The sequence below is a fragment of the Solea solea genome, chromosome 2 (genome assembly GCF_958295425.1).
Source record: "Solea solea chromosome 2, fSolSol10.1, whole genome shotgun sequence".
NCBI classification, from domain to species: Eukaryota; Metazoa; Chordata; class Actinopteri; order Pleuronectiformes; family Soleidae; genus Solea; species Solea solea.
This window is the reverse complement of record NC_081135.1, coordinates 25,448,404-25,466,732: the sequence shown is the minus strand read 5'-3', so window position 1 is coordinate 25,466,732 and position 18,329 is coordinate 25,448,404. Positions and strand designations below refer to the sequence as shown.

The following is an 18,329-nucleotide window of genomic DNA, read 5'->3' as shown; positions in this document are numbered from 1 at the left end:
CTATGACGAGTGATTACATTTAGTGTCAGTAGCATTAGATTACACCTGGATGACTGCCAAAGTCTCACCTTTGACTGGATCACGGTGAGTGACAGCACCTGACCTCTGTCAGGCTCATTTGAGAACACTGACATGGCTGCTTTCCTTCCCACTTATTTTGTCAATTCAAAATAAGGTTCAGAAATTAAAGTTTAATACATTTAAGTAAACTGTTATGTTGTGTTCATGGACTGATAGTTGCTTCCTCCTGGTGTAACCATAAATAAAAAGATAACATTCAGATGCATGACAGTCAGAAAACGCTTTATCTTATTCTGTGTTTGGTATTTGTCAGGCACGGACAAAAAAGAAAAAAAAAAAAAGAAGACGCGTGTCCGGTTTGGGTACAGTCAATGTTTTCTCGGACTCGGTCAGGTTTCTGAACCACATTCTGATGAGATGCATTATGATCAGGCTCACCACTCTACAAGACTGATCTTGCCTACTTATTGATTCTTTTTTATTTTTATTTTATTTCATTTCCCCCCCCACTGAGTAAAACAGAGAGAGGGAAAGGCACAGGTAACGACAGAGTGGAATTTATATGTTCAAGAGACATTACGTCATTAGGCCACTTCATTTCATAAAAGTCACCCTTTAATTGAATTGAACCTCTGTCCTCAGTATCTTCAGTGTCTGTTAGCAGAGAAGTAGGACGGTAATACGGATTCATTTAAAGAGAGACTGGATTGTATGGTAATACTGGAGGCCTGGTGATAAGGCCATATCATGTGCGACGCTGCACTAAATGCTTAGGAAGCACACAAATGTGATGACTCCTCCTCCTCCTCCTCCTGCCTCCATGCTTTCTTCATTCTCTCAGCACGAAGGGAAGACTCTCTCAAGCTCGTAATTAAAGCGATAAACTGCCCACAGCACACGCCACGTACTGCAGTCTCATCAGCACTCACATTCAGAGGCAGGCACTAAAGGCCATCATACTGTATAAAAATATACTACACAGTCTTTCCTGTGCTTTGGTTTCAGGATGAAATGTCTAAAAAAAAAAAAATGGCTAACAAGACTCACTGCTTCCCTCTGCACTCAGTAAATGGTCCTAAGTCAGCATGTCCCGTGAAACACCTTCCTAATGAACTAAATATTCAATACTCTCCTCTGTGTTAGCAGGCATGTGGCTGTGGGGGCGGGGATAGAAAGAGTGAATGAAACTGGACAAGGAGAGAGGGGAATGTATGTAGCCAAAGTTAAGGACATTACAGTGCATTTATTTTAACATAAAAAAACAACCACAGTTTAGTTTGAGCTGTGCAGAAATGTTGACATCTTAACAAATTATGTTCAAGAAGCCCTAGAGATGAGTAGGGTTGGGAATCACAGGATACCTCACAACATGATACGATACGATGCGCTACGATATGGATGCTTACGGAGATTTTCCTCAATATCAATAATATCACAATACAATGATTCTGTGATAATATAGTGCATGACAATCATATACAGATACATCACAATATCTGTCTAACTGAAGCAAACAAAACGTCCGTGAAAAGTTAAAAGTGCAGGATTTCTCCATTTATTCACAACATAGAGAACAAAGTGCATAAAGTCTATGTATTGAACGTGGATGGAGCATCTCTTAATGTAGCTTCCTCCGCCATTATCCTGCTGTAAACTCCCTCTTCAGCCCAAGTTTTCCTCATTATTTTTGACCAGCGCCACAGTGAGGAGACGTGATGTCGTGACGCCCGGCAAGTCAAACAGGCAGCGACTGTTTACTTTAGAGCGCCTTAATTTATCAATTAAAAATAACGGTATTCGCCCTGGCGTCTCGATTATCATATTGCAAGAGTAAGGACGACGATATATCACCAAAACGATATTTTTGCCAACCCCTAGAGGTGAGGTTAATGACACTAAGGATGTGTGATCTTCCAAACAGATACTGAAATAAGTCTCTAACAAGAAAGGAGAGAAGAAAGAGAGTAAATACTGGACTGTCATTGACATTGACTAATACAGTTGAGAGACATCTTACCTCATGATATATGGATGGTTTGGACAGAGATGGAATTGTGAAAGACAGGAGTTTGCCATTGCCGTCTTTGTCCACAATTTCCTGCAATACAAGAGAGGAAGAGACAGAGACACTGCATCATTGAGGGAAAGGGGGAGGAAAAAAAAAAGTCAAGTTCAAAATGCTAAATTTATACTGGGAGCTAAATGTTGAATTTGAGATAAGATCTAGATCTTAATCCGGTTACGCTTCTTGTTTGTAGGCAAGTTGGAATATTTAGGAGCATATGGTTAACAAATGCTGTGCAACGTGCCCTCTTTCTCTCTCTGCTGGTGCATGTTATTGACCGTGACAGTTTGAAAGTCATTGTAAGCACTCTCGACACTCGATTGTAATTTCACACCGTGCTGCAGAACTCAAATATGCACACATGCATCCCTGGAAATGCAATGTCAAAATATAAAAATGGAATGACTTGATTATTTCCAGTCACAGGTGCATTTGCACAGACCTAACTAACATTTTTCCAATCATGTGCAAATGTTTTCACTACACGAGCGTAACAGATAATTATTGACTGATTCAAAAACACAGAAATACCAGTCATTTTTGTGAGCGTGTAATATTTCTCTGTATCATCTTTATAATTTCCCCCCCCCAACATGAGCTGGTGGAGAGTATTCAGATTAATTATATTCTGGCTGTAGATAATGAAAATTCACCATCAAAATAGATCTGTTAATCTATTTCTCTGGCCAAGTTATATTCAGTATCCAACTGGTTCCGGGCTTGTCTTGCCCTTTAGAGGCTAGCAGTATATCTCTGAATATCTGACGTGGCAGTTGAGACACAAAATCTGTTTATTAGAGCTCAAGCAGCAGTGCATGTAGGAAAAAAGGGGGCTGTGAGCATGTACAGCGTGCGTCTGGTGGTATAGACGTGGAGGGATAAATTATGCATGGAAATACCTTTCGCTGTGCCAGATCACATGGAGCTCTTTCTATTGATATCTCCAGCTCTTAGCCCATTTCTCCCGAGGGTGTTTCCTTGTGATGCAATCTACCTCGAGTCTATCCATTAACTGGGCTTTTCCCTGCAGATCATCTTTCTTGTCAACACACAAACAGCCTCACTAAAGCTCCACCTGTGACAAGTTGCAAGACGTCCCCAATGATGCACATCAATAGTTTTTTAAGTCATCAGATAGCTGGTGGCTCTAAGAAACATCCTACATCTATCTTAAAATATAATTATCCATCTGGTGTATGTTTATCCGTGTTGTATAAATTCTGTTCTATGACACAAATGCATATAATTGTGAGTGGATTAAGGAAGATAAGATTTTGGACAAAAGTGGACAGACAGCTCTAAGAAATCCAGTTCACGCCTTCAGGTGAAATGCTGCTCCACATTCGGCGGGGTGATCACTAGTGATTGAATTGCATTTCCCTGCTATACTTGCAAATAAACATGTACGCCATTGGTCTACTATAAAGTAAAAGAAAAGCTTGACAGGATCATATGACTGCAGACAGGATCACTATGTACTTCCTGTTACGCAGAGGACATGAGTGGAGCCGGTAGTCCTTCAGTGTGGCCCAGGACACATTCATATACAAACACAAGGGTACATCACTGATGTACAAGGCTACAACAGATTTTTGCCTCCCCCTAAAATAAAACCACATTTATCTCATGACGAGCATTATTTACAATTCACAAAGCAAAAAACCCATGTCTTCTCCTATCGGACAAGGGCACACACTCACCAGGTTATAGATGCCCAAGAGGAGGGCCTCTATGCAGCCATTGCTCTGACGATCTCTGCTGGCTGTGATCCTCAGATAAACCCACACCAGCTCAGGCAGGAACTGCAGGGTGAAGCGTCGCAGGCGGTTTTCAGAGCTCCGGTACAACTCAAACAGCTGGTGGCACACAGGCTCCAGCAGCTGGATGGGAGAAGGAAAGGCGTAAAATTTGAATTCATTAACTGTACTGACATATTAACTATGGCTCTTGGGTGGTTCATGAGAAGCCTAGCTTTGTCTGAATCACTAGAGAAAAGTCTGACCATTTTAAATACATCAAATGAACTATAATATAGACATAAAATAATCCAGTAACAAACTGCCTTTATTCACTACAGCAACAACCTGCCTCACCAACACATCTAAGACAGTACATCAGCTTCACGGCTCTTATTTCAAAACATTAATGGATGTCATCGTGATGACAAACATGAGTGGATGGATGGTTGGAAGGAGAGCTCTGCTGCTGCCTAGTCGTGGGGAGGTGCGCAGGAGCAGAGGAGATAAATCACTACAATGAAAGTCTGGTCAGATGTAGTCTCAGTGGAGCCAACTGAGCCAAATGTGTGGATGCTGTCCACAGGTCAGTGAAGTAAGCACAAGCACACACTACTACTCATGTGTGTGTTGTACTGTGGCTGACCCCGGGTAAGTGGCAACTCACGACAAGACATTTGAACCTCTGTGTAATCTGTGGGGGAAAAAAAACACACAGTCGCACACAAACATTTGTGCAGATATTCTTCTTAGGACAGCTCCGCAGAAATTAGGTGCTGCCTCATTAGGACTAGGATTTGGTCCCCATGAGGACTACTGGTCCTGACAATGTCAGTGTTTATGCCAGAAAAGGTCCTAAAGAGGCAAAAAAGTACACACACGCGCAAGATGGAGCGTGGATCTAAATTCAATCAAGACGTCTGAGGCACCAAATGCATCATTAGAGTGAAATAAAAGTCTTGTCTCATTGAGTATCTCACGCCTGTGCTAAATAAAGTGTGTCATTATGTTCTTTAAACAGAAAATGCTTGGTTAGCCCTGCTGTTTCTATGGTGCTTGTATGCAGCAGTTGACTAATAATAGGACCAAAGTCTGTGCTTGAATTTCTGACTATGCATGTGGCTTTACTAGTGTGGGCAGCAGATGTTCTTGTTTGTGTGTGCGAGAATGAGAGAGAGAGATTATAAGGAAGACGATGAGGTAATGTGGACGACACTGTGGACATGTATCTTGCAGAAACAGCTGTGTGGCTCACTGACAACAAGAGGCTGTGTCATGTGTCATGTGAGTCACAAGCGACACATTACTTTGAGCCAAACACTGCCAGCTTTGGGAGTGTGTGTGTCTGTGTGTGTGCATCACCTCATTGTTGGGGTCCTGGATGACTCGGTAGAGCGCTGGCACCAGGGACTTCTTAAGATGGAGGCTGCCGGCGTAGCTGGGGATGTGGGTTTCTGGTAAGGACTAGAACACAAAGAAAGACAGGTTTGCCAATTTAGAAACAGTGGAGTTTTTTCCCAGCAGCATGTAGGTGTGTGAAAACCTTGATCTAGGGCTGTGCAATTAATGGAAACTTGTGTTTCAATTACGATTATGGCCTCAAACGATTACAACAACAAAATAATCAAAACAAAACGATTATTACAAAATGGGGGCTTTTCTTCTGAAAACCCCCATTTTTTCTGAAAATGGTGTTTCACGTCACGATGTCTGGGTTTCCCCTGAAACACAGACATTCAGGGGAATCCCTGGGTTAAAAATGCAGAGTGAGATATATGAAATATACAATAATGTACAGTTATTTAAATAACAATAATAACCAATAGGAGCAACCAATAGAAGTGTCTAGCTTCCCATTCAGATTTGTTTGTAAGGTTGTGAATGAAGCCGAGAAGAGGTCTCACATTACTTAGTTATATTACGCTACAAGGATATTGTGAAATGACTGATCAATAACCAAGAACATTCTGCCTACTGCACCTTTAAGTCTATAGGATACCTAAATCAAAGTGTCCACTCTATTCAGACAGAGCCAAAAACATTTGAAAAATGTCGAGGAAATCATTGCGTGAGGAAGGTAATTGATCAATGAAAAAAAACAAAACATCCCAAAATAACATTCAGAAGCCAAACGGAGAGATATCTGACTCAAGTACCCTAAAGTGATGTTTTTCACATGGTCAGGACTGTGTGTGTGTTTGTGTGTCTGCAGATGACGGGAGTCAGAAATACACCCTCAGCACAATGTCTGTATGGCAATTTTGTGCACAGAACGCAATGTGCCATGAGTCATACTAATCCATTTCTCTCACTATTCATCATATCCCCCCGGTCCTCTCCTTCACACTATGCACTCTCTGTATTTCCTCTCCGTGGCTCGTCTTTCCTTTGCACTCTCTTCATCACAATTTTAAAACTTCATTTACAGTGTTAATTTCATATCTCGGTCTCTAGGGTCATGTCAGCTTTCAATAAGGTCCAGTGGATCATGCTGCTGGATTATGGTGTCTCGTCTTCATGCTTCAGTCACAAAGTATCCTCAGTTCTAATGTAAATTTTATTTTTACTTTATTTTATTTATTTGGCAGGGACAATGCAAAAAAAAAAAAAACATTATCAACTGTATGAAACAGTTTTGTAGCCAAGGCTAATTTACAGTCCCTGTCCCTTAATAAATTAAATGCATACACATAATAACATCTCAAAAATATAACAATCATCCTAAAATTGGGAACTTTACGTGTAATTATTGTTGTGTAGGTGTTATGTGTACACGTGTGTAAATATAAACAGTATATTCCTCGATTCATCTCAATATATCCTACTGTATACTCATGATCGGTGGGGTAAGAGACAATTTGGGGCTGATATTTTTTTTAGATTCATTAATTTACACAGCACACAAGCTAAGAAAAATAGTATTCTTACTCTTTGTTAACTCAAGATCAAAGAAAAGTTGTATGAAAGGGAAACATAGTAACATTTATATGTAAAACTCTGCTTAAACATAGAGAGCTGGTGTTGTATCCACTAAGGTCAGTCGGAGTACTGCACCTCCATGTTTGGAGAAACTTTTATCAGTCTTGCTTCAACTTAAGCACAAGTCAATTATAATGAAGAGCAAACTAGAGCACAATGAACCTGGAATTACACACTACCATTTATTTTGTGAAGTTTTTCTAAGAGGAACTGGCAATATATCGAATATGAATAACAATTAATAATATCTATGCTAAAGCGGTGCAGACGGACACTGACATAAATATCCACTGTCCTTTCAGATTCAACACATATATACACATTGTGCGTGTTAAGACTTTTGTGTACATACGTTGTATGTCGTCATTGTATATAGTCCGTTCATATATGCAAGAGGCTTTAGGAGCTTTAGTGAAAGCATGGAGAGTTTTATACTGTAAGATGTGTACTTTTCAAAGTTCTTGTTAGTATTTCAATGTGATAGAAAAGAAACACTCAAGAGGCAGCAGACACACACGTGAAGGCTTGCACGGTTTGTCTAAAAACAAAAGAAAACCCGAGGACGGGCTCCTGGGAGACATTTCACTGACATGGGTCAGGTGGAGAACAGAGAGCAGCCTTTACCTTGAATTCTGAGAGCCATTCTTCTACGACGCCCCGCTCTGAACCTAGCATCTTCCTCAAAGACCCCCACCGGCTGCCTGAGGAACACAGAGAGACAGAAGGCACAGAGGGGGGAGATGAAGATATCGCACATGGAAACAAAGAATCCCTGAAAATCCTTCAGCAAACAAATGAAGAAATACACAAGTGAGTTTCCCTGTTTGAGTGTGTTTACTTCACAGCACTCGTGCTTCACTTAACATAACTACGAACCATCCACATCCACTTTTTTCCTCTATAGTTCATTATTGTGTATAAATGAAAACACAGGGATTTGGAACTTATATCAAACGGGTAATCCATCTCAGCCAATAGTTGACTTTTTATATTCATGTTTCTATTGATGATGCAGATCAAAGCACACTGTGAATTCCGCAACTGTTACGCAGGACAAAAGGCAAACAAAACAAAAATTATACCACAATCGTAAGTGTACTTATAAAGAATGATATCCAATATTTAAAAACACCAGGGGGAGTGTGTGATTCTGGCCAACTGTTGCATAATAAATGAGTTGACTGAAAGGATTATGACTGTAGAGACTTATACATCAATACAAATAGAATAGAACTTTATTTTTCAGGTGGAGCAGGAAAATATTCTTTGGTCTCACCATCACAGTTAGTAAAAACAGTTAAATATAAAACAAAATAATAATAATAAAAAAGAAAATAAATAAAATAAAAAGTCTCTTCATACACATTATATTCATCCAGCCACTGAATTTGAATGAATGCACATAAAACAGACATAAAATAATAAACACTTATCTAATGATAAAACCAAACAAGCTGAAAAAACATACCCACAATAAATGAACAAATTACATTATTATCAACTTACTCTATGATGAAAGAAAGCTTAAGATCTGCATTTCCAAAGTACTAAAACACAATCTTCATATTCATAAACAAAAATATTGGTCGCTAACTTCAGCTCACTCCCCAAAAACAACAAGTCATTTCTCCTTCCACGGAAAATATACAGAATTCTCATTAATTATCACATAGATTTGTTTTGGCTAAGACAGAGAACAAGAATGTGTGTGTGTGTGTGTGTGTGTGTGTGTGTGTGTGTGTGTGTGTGTGTGTGTGTGTGGAAATTGCCAGAATGATAATCTGACTATTTAAAACTAAAACCCTTTACTAGAGACTATCATGACCAAGCTTATTATTAACCTCTTAGGTTATTGACCTTTAGGAGAGGCACAAGCAGACAACAAGCAGCTCTAAGTCGGCTGCAGTGCCGAGTAACATCTGTCATCATCCACTCAAACTCAATGAAAAGGTGAACAATTCTAAGATAGAGTTTACAGCCTGAGAGCTGCTACTGATATATTGAACAGCAATGACAGTAGAGAGAGACAGAGCGACATGTTTGTTATTTTAGATTAAAAGAATCCCTGACACGCATTTTTTCCAACATTTATCTTCAACATGCTTTATTTAAGAAAATGCTTGATGGACATTGTTCAGTTAAAAAAAAAAGTTTTTGAAAGTGTGCTTTTTTTTTAAGACATGGGTTTGCTGTACACGAGCACCAGGGCCTTTGGCCTTGTTGTGGTGTTGGTGTCGACTTGATGGGATTATGGATTAGGACTAACTCAATAGAGTCAATCACTTAACATTACAGACTACAGCCCCTGCTTAGCATTCTCCTCCCGTGACTACAGTGTCTCTGTTTGTAGTTTAGTTTATTACATTTATTTGTATCAAGGGCAGTGTACAAAACACATTAGTCATACCAGATTTAGCTACAAGCTATTTGTAATCCCCAGCCAGACAAAATAATAATAATAATAGAGCATGTACACAGGTAACAGTGTCAAATTAATGCTGACAAGACTATTACAATTACAATTGCTCATCCTCATGCTCCAACATAATTCTCAGTGTTCATCTCAAGCACAGTGGATGTGACAGTGGTGTTTTATAATATACATGGTGCTGGGCAGTGTATCAATATTTTATGTTGAGACATGAGACAAGATGACGTCACAAGGCCTCTGTGGTGACTTTAACTGGTTTTAAAGGCTGTTGCATTTAACTAAATTAACTAAATAAATATTATAAATGAAATATTATATATTGACTAAAAACTACATGACATTAAATGAGAAAAAGTCACTTCTGTAATTTTAAACTTGTTTTTTTATGATATAATATTATAGAATAGAATTTGACCATATTTACAGGCAATGTCAAGTGTTTCTAACACATAAGACAGGTATTTATGTGAAATTAAAGGAAATATCTGTATTTTAAGCATGTAATACAGACCATAGACATTGGGGGGAATCACAGGGTACCTGACGATACGATACCTGATACATGGTCCACGATACCAATAATATCACGATGCAACGATTTTGTGATAATCAGTCGTGTATGGATACATCATGATATCTCTCTAACTGAAGAAAACAAAATGTCTGTGAAAAGTTATAAGTGCAGGATTTCTCTATTTTTTCACAACAAAGTGCATAAAGTTGATGTATTGAATGTAGAAGGAGCATCTTCTCTGCCATTATCCCGCTGTAAACTCCCTCTTATTGTCACTCATTTGAGAAGTGCAAACATCTCAAAAGAGAGTCCAGAGAAAGCCTAGCATTATATCGCAATATATAATCCTTAATGAATGATGTAAAAAAAGCATTTTGGGATAAGATTATACTATACAGCCCTACATACACATGTAATGTACATATGTCAGTCTGTCATGGTAGTTCATTATGATAAGAAAACCTCTGTCCCAACACAAAACACACTACATTATGAGCAGTGATCATTCAATTCACTGGCTTGTGTTCCCTCCTGTTGTCACAGAAAAGTGTTGTAAATTAACTCGGCGAAGCTGCATCTGGGTCAGAGTCCTCGGTTAACTACATGTGACACGCGCAAGTTGACAGCTGCACTGTTCTCTCAGACCCACCGAGACTCCGTCGACAGCTCTTTGCAAAGTGAGGAAATAAAAGCATATAAAACTGCCAAGTTTCGAGTGCTGCGTGTGCAAAACTTGGAATATGCACACACAGATTGTGTCAGATTTAGCAACAACCCCTACTTATTCACACACTGTTCCTTTCTGAAATCAGCAAACAATGTCAAAGTGCGAACATGTGCACATTCCGAAAGCTCTCTCCTACAGTCAGCCAAAATGTTGACACACCCGTATCTAATCTTACTTGCTTCTCGCAAATCACAAGTCATGGACCACAATCATCTGCATATCTCTAAGGAACGTCTGGTTACATGTGTGTTTTAACGTCACCTTTACCAACAATTCCAGTGAAAAGGAGGTGCAGTAAAAACAAAGGGATTTCTGTCATAATGAACGCATACATTATGGCCCAGAACATTCTTGCAACATCTCAGTTGTCCTCGATCTTTGTCCACCAACTTCATGACAGTTCATCCTCGAGTCCAAATAAATGTTTGAACCACAACAAGCTCCCTCCAGGTGTTTCCCGATGCACTGCATTCACAAGACTGGAGACCGAAGGCACGGTGGCATTAACTTCCGACAGTTTGTGATATTCAATCATTACAGAGAGAGAGAGAGAGAGATTAAGACCGACAGACCGACAAGCCGAAAAAATGGTACCAGCACAGAGGCAAATAAATAGGTAGTCATACATAATGCATAATACACACAACCTACTTTATTTACAAAACAACTTTTGGCTCTAAATGTATTAAACTTACGTAACAGACTGCTGGCTTCTCATTTACATTCAAACTTTAAACTCGCACGGTCACTCTACCCTGCAACAGTCCAGCAGCACTCTAGTATTTCACACCAAAATGAATCAATAGTTTTGGCTCCTTGTGCAGCCAAGAAAGCTTAGTGATTTTAAGGAGTAAAGTATCTGATATGCTGTTGGGAGGAGAAGACGGAGACTAGTTTTCTCTGCTCTGAGCCGATGAGGATACGAAAGAGCAAAAGCTTTTCAATCTGTGAAATGAAAGTCACCCACTTGGTAAGCTTGTTCAACTCTTCACGAAAAGGCTGACTCATTCATTTCCCCCCTGGCTTGTCATACTGTCAAAGACTTAAAGAAGAGATATTCACTGGCAAGATTGACATATCAGTTACCAAGGGAACTATAGACATTTGACTTTCAGGCTATGGCAAATGTGCACCAACAACTAATGTCTTCTTTTATTTTTTTGCAGAAAACATTTTAAAATGGAATTTTTTCCTCAGCTACTGTTAACAATACACATTAACAACTGTGAAAATGACAGTGTCTGTCTATAAATGGACATTCAAAAAAGACTGTTACTAAGACATAAAGGCAGTTGTTAATTAGTGCCATTAAAATACAAAATATGAGCCAGTTAGAAAAGGAAATGATTGATGCCTTGTATTTACCTCAGTGTGCCACAACTCAGATCTCCACTGGGTGAGGCAAATGGTTCTCTGCTGTGTCACACATTTGTCACTCACTTAGGGATCACCTGCAAAAAAACAGGAAAAAAAATAATCAGTGAGACCATTATGGTTTGTACAGTGACTGGAAAATACAAGAATGACTTAAAACTATATTCATAATTCATGCGCAGGACATGTCGGTGCCAGTTTATTGTCTTCATCTTTACTCTGGCCCAACAGTAAGGATAACGTAGACGAACAAGAGACTGTTATTGTTGCAAATGTAAAGATGTGTGCTTCGAAAAGGAATTCCCTTCAAGTTAACAGTTTCAAAGAATGGTTTTGAACCTTATTTGGTTGGAGACTGTTGGCAAGCAAACAGCATATGTGATGAACAAAGCAGCTGACAAGATAGAAGCTCATAAACCACCAACACATGGTTGCTACAACAGTGTGACCCTCCCATAGAGATGCATGATTAAATCAGAGATAGACATGCAACACAAACAAACTTCGGGTTTTTCACTTAAAGTGTATTTCTTTCCTTTTATATACTTTATTTTAAGGGTATTTATGAGTCATGCTGGCACAAGGAATACATTTACAAGTTCCCCATTGTTGCATAGCAACAGTCAGCTGGCCAACTTGTTGTCCTTGCCTGCAAAAAATGCATCCTGAGGATCCACACCCATAGCATTTACTGTATGTGGCAGAATGAATCAACGCTTCAGTGACACACACAGCAAGTCGCAGTAGAGAGAGGCCGCTCGGCGTTGATGCCATTCCAACACAACCTAGTGTTTTATCTGAAGGGCCCTTAAATTAGCAGTTTATCATTAAGTGTGGAGTCAATCATCATGCTTTAAGTCCCATCTGTCTAGAATGATGCGCATACGGTCTTTATCTACGGGAAGCTGTTAAGAAGCTGTTTATTTTCCGTTGCCAGTACACTCAGTGAGTCATCAAAGCCAAAAAAAACCCATAAATGAATAAATAAGGCTTGAAAGGGAAATATCTGTCCTATTTTTCAACTAGATAAAACCACACATTTAAATGGCATTAAACTCCACATGGCAGAAATTGTAGTATCTCTCATGTAGAGTTGGATATTTGTCCATACAGTTTATGTTGGCTCTCTTGTTGTGTGGCAATATTGAAAAGAATGTTTTTTGGTTTGATACTGGTTTTTTGCATACAATGAGACACCGATATCACAATCTGTACTGATGCATTTACAACCAACCCATAACCACCCGTCCCTTGGCAAGGCAGACATTTGTAGCAATCGTCCACGTCCTTGTCACATGATGGTGGCGATAAACATTTCTCTTTAAAGCTCATTGCCCGAGTTCAGTGAAGAACTTCCATCATATTCAGGGTTTATGCATGGCACTGGATTTTACTTTTTAATTTTTCTGATATCTGATCCAGTTATTTTGGCCAGTATTGGAACGACATCAATACCGAGTATGTGATTGATTCATCCCTACTGTTGTATATTCCCTGTGTTTATTTCAATATTATCTATTAATATTCTTAAAAACGTGATTCTTAAACTTATTTCCCTGAAAAGAACATTCATAATTGCTTTTTAAAGACACACTTTTCTTTACTTGTTTTTTTTTTTACAGTAAAATGTTGTGTATAATTCTGTCCCACTGTCTATGACTTGTGCTGATTCTGGGGAGAAAAAGTGTAAAAGAACAGAGAAAGCAAGAATTAAATGAAGCCATAAAGACTCTGAGGACTTTTCAAATACCAGTCAAGTAAAATAGAGCAACATTATTTAAACTGCAGTGGACTACTCTTTGAATTGTTTCACAAGTGCAACAATATTTTGTTGGTGCCTCAAATCATATGGTATGACATAAAAACGTGACAAAGCCAAACTATAGTATTGATATAAAAGTTCTATGAGAATAAGACTTATTACACATTTAACAACAGCTTAAGACAAAGAATAGAAAAGAAACTTTACCAAAAGGAAAACAATGCAGTTACTCCCCTCTTTGTACCCTTTTGCATGCAGTAACAACTACCGTTCTCTCCAGCCATCCATCACTGTTGGCTTATTATGTTAAAAACACATAATGAGGCCTAGAAAATGACAGTGAACAAACTTTAATAGCACGGCTGTTTTTCCTCTCGACCGGACCTGCTCATTGTCCTGTGGAGGAGCTCACAAGGGAATAGGAGAGTGCCAACCCATCCTGTTTATGACACTTCAAACCCCAATTCACAATGACATACAGATGAACACTGCAACAAGGTTAAAACAAAGTCAACAAGCAATAATTTTTTTTTGTGTAGTGGTTCAAAACACAGTCGTTAACAAACGGCGTGTCCCTCTGGGGATTTGAGGAGAGTTTCAAACGTGGAGGATTCCCCTCCACAACAAACACAAACTGTCATAAATATTAAAGCTAGTGGTAATTTTATTAGCACTGAAAGTCTCCGAGACACTTTTCACAAACCAACCAACCACACACACTCAGTGAACACACACTCAGTAGCAGTATGAGATGACACGCACTTAATGCAAAGTGTATGCTTATTCTTAGCACTGCGCACAGCAAATATGATATCGTCACTGGCTTGCCTCCTCTGGGCATCACGGACATTAAAACACTGGCATCAAATTCTTAGAAAACAAGTGACTGTCCTAACTCTTACTCAAGGACACCCTTAGCTGATTCTTTCCTATGTCAGCTGCTGCCAGGACATCAAGTAAAAAACAACAGCTGCAGCATGCTTATTGACATGCTGTGTCACCCATTAAACAAACAATAGACGCATGCAAATGAAGTTGGAATATGGCGGAAAGCACACTGTTAATCCAACACTGACTGCCTTTACCCTACAGTATAGACACCGGCATTTGCAAGCCTCTTTAAGTGGAGCTTATCTGCAGATTGCATCAGGTGGCAAGCTACAATACAACTGATTTTTATGCCACTAGAGGTGACACATTATCACAGAAAGAATGCACAACAGAAAGCCAAGCAATTCAAGCCTAAAATCTATCCCCTCAGTAGCCAGTGTCCTATTTCTACAGTGTACTCAATGAGAGGCTCTCCCATGCTCCTCACAATACACATCATTCAGTACAGGGGAATGAATCATGGGAGTGTCTGTGACTAAGTAACTCATTAAAGCTGTGTAAACAAACAGGGTTACAGCTCCACGAAGTACAGATAACCAATACTAACCATGGCTACACCCAGGGAAGGGGTGACAGTAAAAACAACCCTTACTGTCAGCATAAAACAAACAACATTGAGCTTTTACTACTTCTTCAGACAATTTCACCTTCATTGTCGTCATAGTTGCAATGAGATGAAAAGGAAACACTGAACTAGAGCTGCAACTAACGATTATTTTCATAATCGATTAATCTGTCGATTATTTTCTTGATTAAACGATTAATCGTTTGGTGTTCAGAATATCAGAAAACCTTAAAAAATGACTTTTAATGATTTCTTTGTTATCCAGAGCAAAGAAATGAAGAAAATATTCATATTTAAGAATCTTAAACAATCGGAAATCTTGTTTTAATCATGAAAAAAGCTTCAAACCGATTATCAAAATGGTTGTCGATTTATTTGTAATCGATTAATAATCGATTCATCGTTTCAGCTCTACACTGAACTGAAAGAGTCTGCAAACAACAGTCCACGTCATCTGTCAAGGCAAAGGAAAATTGTAGCTCTATGACCACACCAACACTTTGTCAAATCTCCACTGCCACTAAAATGTCACTTTACATATTAAGCTTAAGTTCATATTCAACTGGCAGCTCTACCTGAATTGTGATCAAAATCGGTTTGAAGTGCTGAAGGTAGGAAAGAACATATTCACATCCAACAACGCTCTGAGGAGTTTTCATTTCCTGAAGTGACCTTCTTTGGACTAGATGAAAAGAAAAGCTGGAGCAACCCAGGCAAATTTCCTCTTAGATCTTATGTAGCTGCTTCCTTCTCCTGTCTCAATTTCTGCCCGTTTTTGCACAAGGCTGATCTCACATGCCTTAACTTTGTCATCTAGGTTTTTACAAAGCTTCGACTCTTCCCCCCATTACTTTCTTCATCTCTGCAGCTTCACGAGTATTCCACTTCCAATGAGCGTGATGCGCTTTTTCCAAGGCCAGCACATCAGTGAGGTCATAGAGTGATTGAAGGAGCCTGTTGACATTTTCAAGAGCAGCAATGTCACAGTGTTTTGGCACGAGGCACCATGTATCCCTGTTGCTGCAGTAGATCATCTGGAAAGTTGATCCCCATATTATCACATCATAGATCAGGCCATGCTCGGGAAGTTCATCTTTCTTTCAACAAAGTGAGGTCACAAAATGAAATGGCAACATCTACAGTGTGGTGCCAGTAGGTAGTATAAGACAATGTTTGCATCATGAATAATTAAGACAAAATGAAATAAAACAAACAAAAGCAGGGGTGTACATGTTCTGTGCATGTGTGTTTGTGTCTGTCCATCTCAACTTCTCTCTGCCCTAGATGAGAAGTGCCAGGTTTCAAAAGTCCAACATTGGAGATTTTTCAAGGTCAGCTCAACTTAGTGAGCCATGAATTATTGAACTTGAGCAAGGTCTGTCCCTGTTCTGCTTGTGCCACTTCTGTTGCTATCCTTTCTCCTTCAAGTTTGGCCGACATGACCATGACACAGTAAATATGCAACGATGACAGCATGGAAATATGGTGTCCCTTAATTCCCCCTTTACTTTTAACCTCTTCAAAAAGAAGGTCAGAGGACTGGTGGTTCAAATACAGACCAGGAGGGATTAGAGTTTTGTTCAAATTATTGAGTAGTGTTAATAGGCTGTATATTCTGAATTGATTCCATTTAAGTTATGACCATGTGATTAAACTATATGTGTTGAGATGCTTGAAAGTAAGGTTTACAACAATATGGGGTAAGACCAAGACCAAGACCACTGTCAGAGCTTGTTACCCCTGGCAAATTATAATCCTACTACTCCTACTATCATATTTATTGATCTTAAACTATGAATATTTTAATGAGTTTACCTGATTTCTACAGTATTATAGTGAACTACATTAAGGATGACTAATGTAATTTAGCCCACACCGTCTATAAAAAGCTGCACATTCAAAAACAGCAAGGCAAAATTGGGACACTAATTAAAGTATTCGTCCAACACATCTGACAGAGTCGGGAGGGAAAACACACACACACACACACACACACATTCTCGTACAGCTATCTATTTAAGGACTCTCATTGACTTCAGTTCATTTGGACAGCCTAACCAAAGCCTTATCCCTAAACCTTAACCACGACCAGTTAATACCTATCTCTCACCTTAACCTAACCACGATTCACTTCATTTGGCCTCATTACAAGTTTTGGTCCCCATGAGGACTATGGTCATGACACTATCAGTATTTATTTATGCCAGACAAGGTAGTTAAGAGGTAAGAAATACAAGAACACATATCCACTTTCCCAGGGTAGAGGGCATAACGCTAATACCTCACCATACTGAACCAGTCTGCTGTAATCTTGTTGTAATCATAACAAGATTGCAACAACATTAGTGCTTTAGTTGATGTAAGCACTCTGCAGGTATAAGTCGCAACAACACAGTATGTGAAGGCAGAGAAATGACACACAGGCGAAAAGTAACCGAATCTGTTAGTTAATTAATTATTACATTTTGATTGATTATATTCGTGACCGCACATAATCGACTATTGGTTAATCATTAACATCCCTACATATATACGGTATATGAAGAGGGGCAGACAAGAACAGTACACACCTCACTGAGAAGCCAACTAACAGGACTTTGGTGAGTAAAGGTCAACAGGCAGGCAAGAGAGGCTAGAGTCAATAGTGCCTGTAGGACACGTGGGCAGAAACACACACACAAAAAAACTGTATGGTCAGAATAACATACTTAAAGCAATGGTGTGTGTTTGGACCAATTGCCAAACAAGTGACAACGTTTTGACCTTGTGAGGACATTTTGGCCGGTCCACACAACTTCAACAGGCCTTTTGAGGATTAAGTACTGGCTTTAGGGTTAGAATTAGGCTTAGGTAAGGGTAATGTTTAGGGTTAGGCATTTAGTTGTGATGGTTCAGGTTAGGGTAAGGGACTAGGATATGCATTATGTCTATGAGTGTCCACACAAAGAGCATCTGTGTGTGTGTGAGTGCGTGCGTGCATGCATGAGAGAGAGAGAGAGAGAGAGAGAGAGAGAGAGAGAAAGGTGCTGAGGAAAAGGAGACGGTGAAAAATTGCTTGCTATATCTCCCTCTTTCTCTCCATCTCCTGTAGGCTAGGATAGGACAACTGTGGCATACGCACATCCTGGGCTAAAATTAGCTCTGCTGCAGCTGCAGGACCACACGTTGGGATGGGCACACATTGTAACTAAGTACACATACACACGCGCACACACACGCACACAGGGTTCCACCAATTAGACAGGGTGAGTCAAAACACACAGC

General features: G+C 39.4%; 1 protein-coding gene across 1 annotated transcript in view; it reads right to left on the bottom strand.

Moving 5' to 3' along the window:
- LOC131455486 (hyccin 2-like) overlaps positions 1 to 18,329 on the bottom strand; it is a 37,843-nt gene that overhangs the window by 12,362 nt on the left and 7,152 nt on the right. The window contains exons 2-6 of the mRNA XM_058623140.1: positions 11,839 to 11,924; positions 7,426 to 7,502; positions 5,185 to 5,286; positions 3,787 to 3,966; positions 2,039 to 2,119 (exon numbers count right to left, since the gene is read on the bottom strand). Of these exons, the coding sequence (XP_058479123.1) occupies positions 2,039 to 2,119; positions 3,787 to 3,966; positions 5,185 to 5,286; positions 7,426 to 7,476 (414 nt within the window). The 5' untranslated portion in view covers positions 7,477 to 7,502; positions 11,839 to 11,924. The remainder of the gene's footprint in view (positions 1 to 2,038; positions 2,120 to 3,786; positions 3,967 to 5,184; positions 5,287 to 7,425; positions 7,503 to 11,838; positions 11,925 to 18,329) is intronic.